Raw genomic sequence first — 6432 nt, 5'->3', positions numbered from 1 at the left:
GTTGTAACAGAAGCTGATATTGTTGTAAACCTCTTATTTTTAAGAATTAATGTGAAAAGACTGTCTTGTCCATCTTATATGCATTTTAATATAGTATGTATATATATATATATATATATAGTGAGAGAGAGAGAGAAAGATCCAATACACTAATATTTATCGTACAAATACGTACGCGAATTCCGTTTTTCATGAATCAATCTATGAAATCACATCCAAACATCTCGGAATTATCAATACATATCCAATCAATCATTGCTTCACCCAAAAAAACAGTTTTGGATAGTTAATCGATCAATTTTTCACTTTTTTCACAAAGACGGTTTAATGAGCGTTTAAGGCTTTGTGAGCGTTTTAGGTTTTTGCCTTTGTTTTTTGCCTTTGAGCGTCTCGCGTACCTACCGTACGTTAAGCATTAGCGTACAGTAACTGCACCTTATATATATATAAACATATATATTGATTATTTTCGAATAAAGAGAACTCACCAACATTCGTGTTGACGTTTATTTTAATATGTTTTTCAGGTAATTGAATGAAATACTGAAGCTTCGTGAAGATCGCGGGAAAATAGTGACATGTGTTTGAATGAAAAATGTTGAGTTTATGTTGAACTTGTAGTTTGAATAATTATCGTGTAATATGATACATGTAATGACTCTGATGAATAAATAAATTTCAACTTTCATTATAAATGTATACATAAATGTGATTTGGCTGAAACGACGTCTATCACCACCCAAAAGACTTGGTCAAAGTCTTTCACTGTTTAAATTAAGATTTTCGGGGTGTGACATATATACTTTATAATACTCTCTTTATTATTTTTTATACGTAAAAAATAACAAATTTGATAAGTATACCAATGACTATTGGGTTTAATAGTTATATTATCATTTTATTATTTTATTATTGTTTCACGTGCATGTCAAGTTGTAATGTTCCTTGGAGGTTATATTCGATCGTTCGCCGGATCACAACAAGTGCAAATAAATACTTAACCGATACGGTGGCCAATTCCGTTGAATACTTGAATATCCGATTTACAGGTATAAATGATTTCCTGAATATTAAATTTACGAAAGATTTGTTTTCTCGACGATAATCTGCATGCAATTAATCTGCATGAATTATGATTTTATGTCACAATTAGGTGAAATAGATCCAGCATATATTGATGTATAATAATCTCATTATGGAAGCCAACTTTGTTTAGTAACTAGGTTATAAATTATTACTATTACTCACTCAGTTGCAAAATGTCACAAACTGTATTGCAATTTAATCCAACTGTTGTGCTGATTATATTTGTAGGTGATGTGTGATGTGTGATGTGGGTTGTATGGTTTTAGCAATAAGTGGTTAAACGCGTCATTTTGATAGGGTAAAATGTCATACGAGTAGTATGATAGGGTAAAAAAGTTCATACGGGCCTCATATGATTTGTTGGTTAACAAACAAATGACTGATGTGACTACTGAGAAAAAGCCACGGGCCGCATGATAACATATGGCTCGTATTATTGGACGCAAAAGATCATACCGTCCATATGTCTGTACAAGCTGTATGGTATGGCGAAAAATGGTCAAACGGGTCGTTTTTAGTATCGTATGGGTTGTATGATATGGTGAAAAAAAGGTCACGGCTATTATGAAAAGAAATGATTGATGTGACCACTAACAAAACGTTGTACAAGCTGTGTGATCATTTTCTCCCTATCATACGGACCGTATGACAACATAGGGCTTGAATGATTGGGCACAAAACATTGATGCAGCCCGCATGATAGAGCAAACAATGTCATATTGTCCATACGATATAACAGGCAAGATGGAGTAGGGTGTACATTTTTGGAGTGGTGTACCGATAATGGGACACTATTTACAATATATTCAAGTTTGAAATGCATTTTTCGATGTTCACGATTCAATTTAGCCTTTCTGTAGTTGATTTTGTACCTTCTATGATTCATATTTAAACTTTTATGTTCTAATAATATTCTTTGTAATTAGAGAAGCAAAACAATATAAGAAATGGCTGATGAACTAGAGCGATGGTGTCTTGTGACCGGGGGAAGAGGATTTGCAGCTAGGCATTTAGCTGATATGCTCATTCGTTACGATATGTATCCTGTTAGGATTGCTGATACGGGTCCTGATATCAAGCTTGAACCCCATGAGGAGAAGGGAGTTCTAGGGCAAGCTTTACACTCTGGTCGGGCTCAGTATGTATCCATGGACCTTCGCAACAAATCGCAAGTGTTTAAAGGTAATTTCTGAACTTTTATATGAAATTTTTCATTGTTTTTTTTAATTTCACTTTGTATGTTGTTTTCTGTTACAATTTGCAGCTTGTCATGGTGTTGAAGTTGTTTACCATATGGCTGCTCCAGATTCATCAATCAATAACCACCAGCTGCATTATTCAATCAATGTGCATGGTAAAGTACTTTTAACGCCCGAGTGAAAAGAATTCTTGGATTATAGAGTTTAAATGCTTAAGAGTTCTTGATGAATCCACTTTTGCGTAAGGCATTACTTGTGTCTTAGTGTTTGTCTTCGTGTATAGATAATTTTAGGGGAGTGTGTAGGTACTGTCAAGGGTGTTAGTGCTACAATTTTAGCCGTGTGTTTATGTTATATGGATTGCTAGACAGTTTACTGTACATATAAATGAAAGGTTTTTGGAGCCGAGGATCTAAGTGGAATCCCACCATCTAGAGACTATACCAATAGTTTTCCTATAAGCGATATTTTATTGTGTGTGTTTGTTTGTTTGATAAATCGTTCATTGGAGCCATATGCAATTCATGTTTCTGTTGTTTGATCTACAGGAACAAAGAACATAATTGATGCTTGTAGTGTGCAAAATGTGAAAAGGCTTATCTATACTAGCTCGCCTAGTGTGGTGTTTGATGGAAAACACGGAATATTTGAGGGTGTTGAATCAATGCCATATCCTGCTAAGGTATTTATTTATTCTATGCAATGTAAAATGAAAAATAATAATCATTTAAACACTGAATTACAATGTGGTGAATTTAACTGTTTCAGCACATTGATTCATATTTTTCAACCAAAGCTGAAGCGGAAGCATTAATTATAAAGGCGAATGGAATGAACGGATTATTAACATGTTGTATACGTCCCAGCAGCATATTTGGTCCCGGTGATAAGTTGCTTGTTCCATCTTTAGTTGCTGCAGCAAGGAAAGGAAGATGCAAGGTACTAGATTACAATCATATGTCAAACTTTAATAATATTGGAATAAATTTAAACCTATAATTAATCTGAATATGAACTCTGAGCTTCCAGTACATTATTGGGAATGGCAAGAACATGTATGATTTCACTTATGTTGAAAATGTGGCACATGCCCATGTGTGTGCTGAAAGAGCTCTTGCATCAGGTGGTACTGTTTCAAAGAGAGCTGCAGGGGAGGTAATATATAAATATATCGATGCTAAAACATGCGTAAAGTTATTCTTATTCGTTGTGTTGATCGTTTTCCAGGCTTATTTCATAACTAACATGGAGCCAATAAGGTTTTGGGAATTCATGTCACTCTTTCTTGAAGGCCTTGGTTATAAAAGGTATTCATCTTGTTACTTTACATCTCATAATAATTAATCTTGATATATATTTGCACCTAATAAACACGGGTCTAGATAATCTTGAAAGCTAGTTATTTCTGATATACTATAGTTTGCAGGCCCAAAACAAAAGTTCCTGTATTCATCATGATGCTGCTTGCATTTTTAATCCAGCGTATATATCGCGTGTTAGCACCATACGGGATGCGGGTCCCACAGTTGACATCTTCTAGAATCAGAGTCCTATCTTGCAACAGAACTTTTAGTTCCTTTAAAGCAAACGATCGACTTGGTTACAGACCACTTGTTCCGCTTCAGGTGTCTTGTTTCATTAAATTAATTAATTATGGGATATTAAAATAACTTATACATGTGCTGTTAATAGTGTATTTGTTCTAAAATATATTGATATGAGAACATTGGTTATCTGCAGGAAGCTCTCAAAAGAACTATTGAGTCATATTCTGATCTGAGAGCTGAAGTTTATCTTAAAAGTAAAGGGGCTTCTAAAGCTGCGGCATGTCTTGGAAATGGAATTGGTATAATTATAACTAGGGTCGTAAACTAGCCAAACGCTAGCTCCCATAAGCTCATTTAACTTAACTTAATAGAGCTTGAGGTCAGATGTTTCAAGCTCGAGTTCCGCTTGTTTTTTATTTGTTAGTTATTAATAATTTTACTTTTATCCATATCACATAACTCAAACATGTGTAGCTAAACATTTAAAAATGAGAAAAGTCTAGGAACACATTAGTTTAATGGTTTTTTTATGTACATAGCATAGAGTTTTAAAAATTTTGGAGTATTGATAGAAAAAATTATACGATTGAGGTTTGTTCTTTGTTTATTTCACAATAATTTAGTATTTTGTGTTGAACCTCTCCCTATATTATTTAGTTATTTTTTATCCTAGTTATATATATAGTTATTTTTATTACGTAATATATATATTTATTATATGAAATAAAATTTATCATATTTATATAACTAATAGGCTCGTTACTTGTTTAAGCGTGTGAGCCTAGCTGAGCCCAATATAAAGAAACTTGGGCCCGGGCTCTTTTATTAAACGACCATCAGGTTTTAGGCTCGAGCATGTTTAAGCTCGGCACGATTCTAGCTTTTTGCAAGCCAATCTTGAGTAGCTCACAAGCGGCTTGACTCATTCACACCCCTTACTTTTACAATTTTAACAACAAATCTAATACTTTAGTTGGGCCACTTTTCTTGATGCGTATGATATTATGATTTGCAGTTGCAGACATTTTTATATGGAGGGATATTAAGTTGACAATCGGTACACAGCTAATAATATGTGCATTCTATGTCAATTTGGTATCACCTGGAAATACCATGATCACTGCAATTTCCAAGCTCTTCATCATGGGGTCTGTCTTTTTGTTTATCCAAGGGAAGTTGCCTGATAAGTTGTAAGTTTCTCTTTTGTTTACAGTTAGGGGTGTCTTTGAGCCAACTTGAGCATGGCTTCTAACCGTGGCTTATTCTGTTACAGTCTAGGATGTTCAGTTGAGAAAATTTCAGAACTTCGGTTCGCAGATACTATGGCACGCCAAACTGCGTTATCGCTTGTTTTGTCATGGAATTGTGCAGCACATAGTCTAAAATCTATTTCATGTGGGAGTGACTCAGTACTGTTTGTTAAGGTACTTCCGTTCTATAAATATATATATTAGTTTCATTCATATGTTTGTAACAACCTAGACATATCTCACATAAGTCGTGGTGGACAAAACGGTATTTGTTGACATGAATGAACAATAACCTGGACAAAAATTGCATCATTGATTCATATACACACAACACACTTGCTTACAATATTTAATACATTTTATACTTAGTGAAAGGTTGCCAACAAACCATTGCACCCCTTGTGGCGGTGGTGGTTATTTAACTACTAAATAACTAACTAATTATTGAACTTAGGACATTATAATATTCCAACAATATATCTAATGAACTTGTCATAAGTTTTTGTTAAATAGACGGTGTCATTTCTCTCCATCCTTGCCGTGGTCGGGTCCATGTCAATGCAAAGTTTCTTCACGAAAGGTTCGTTTAGTTACTGCATATTTTCACAATGATCATTTAGCTTAAAGAAGTTTCTGAAAACGGCGAGAACTGTCTCGATGTGGCAAATTTGACCAATTTACGTGTACATGGGTTACTTTGGATGGATCATACGGATCAAGAATCAAAATTACTTATTTAACAAATATGTTATTTTATGTCAAAGGATAGTTTTTTATATCCCCTAAGAAAATGGTATGATATTATATTTACTCACCAAAACTATCTATAAAAATTGTATGCTTCAAAAATGCACTTTGAAGTATTATGGGCATGTTTAGCTTACTACCTTTTTTGCCTGAAACTTAAAATTTGTTTTGATATAAAGCATGACCCAAATGGACATATTTGTATCCACATTGGTCAGAATTGTCATCTTTGGCTTTAAATTTGAGTTCTAAACCTCAAACATCATATTGGAACCAAGCCATGAATGACTACAACCAATTTGCTATTGTTGTTTCAGTTCTTCCATTTTCCTTTATTGCCTTCTACATTTATGAGCAAATGGAAGAAGAAATCGATGGATTTCTCCAAAGAGTTCTTCCTATCAGACGGTCAAATCCTAACTTAGAATCCTCCAATCCTTACCCTGACAAGAAACATGAGTGGTATACTTGGATCATATGATTATTGCTGACCAGCGTGATGCAAGTTACCTTATATTTGTTTTGTTTCATCTTTCACTTCTTTGTAAACATTTTGAATTTAACTGTAACCGATGCTGGTTCTGATGTGCACAAGTGTAGGCA

General features: G+C 34.1%; 1 protein-coding gene across 1 annotated transcript; it reads left to right on the top strand.

The window, feature by feature from the left end:
- Positions 1–1821: 1821 nt before the first annotated feature.
- Positions 1822–5625, top strand: LOC143634891 (3beta-hydroxysteroid-dehydrogenase/decarboxylase-like). The gene is made up of 9 exons (XM_077102855.1): positions 1822–2268; positions 2351–2440; positions 2834–2967; positions 3054–3224; positions 3315–3440; positions 3513–3592; positions 3712–3910; positions 4026–4131; positions 4848–5625. The coding sequence occupies exons 1-9, from the start codon at positions 2034–2036 to the stop codon at positions 5024–5026; spliced, it is 1320 nt and encodes a 439-aa protein (XP_076958970.1). The 5' UTR covers positions 1822–2033; the 3' UTR covers positions 5027–5625.
- The last annotated feature ends 807 nt before the right edge of the window (positions 5626–6432 follow it).

Source organism: Bidens hawaiensis, unplaced genomic scaffold (genome assembly GCF_021521415.1).
Source record: "Bidens hawaiensis isolate Kalapana, Puna unplaced genomic scaffold, B.hawaiensis_p1.1 tig00007270_1, whole genome shotgun sequence".
In the NCBI taxonomy this organism is placed as follows: Eukaryota; Viridiplantae; Streptophyta; class Magnoliopsida; order Asterales; family Asteraceae; genus Bidens; species Bidens hawaiensis.
This window is presented reverse-complemented; position numbering and strand designations above follow the sequence as displayed.

What these genes read in the sequence shown, in the direction of transcription:
- LOC143634891 (XM_077102855.1), top strand. Translation starts at nt 2,034, where the DNA reads ATGGCTGATGAACTAGAGCGATGGTGTCTTGTGACCGGGGGAAGAGGA. An exon ending in CAAATCGCAAGTGTTTAAAG is followed by an intron (nt 2,269 to 2,350) that starts GTAATTTCTGAA and finishes TACAATTTGCAG; the next exon opens with CTTGTCATGGTGTTGAAGTT. An exon ending in GAAGGCCTTGGTTATAAAAG is followed by an intron (nt 3,593 to 3,711) that starts GTATTCATCTTG and finishes TATAGTTTGCAG; the next exon opens with GCCCAAAACAAAAGTTCCTG.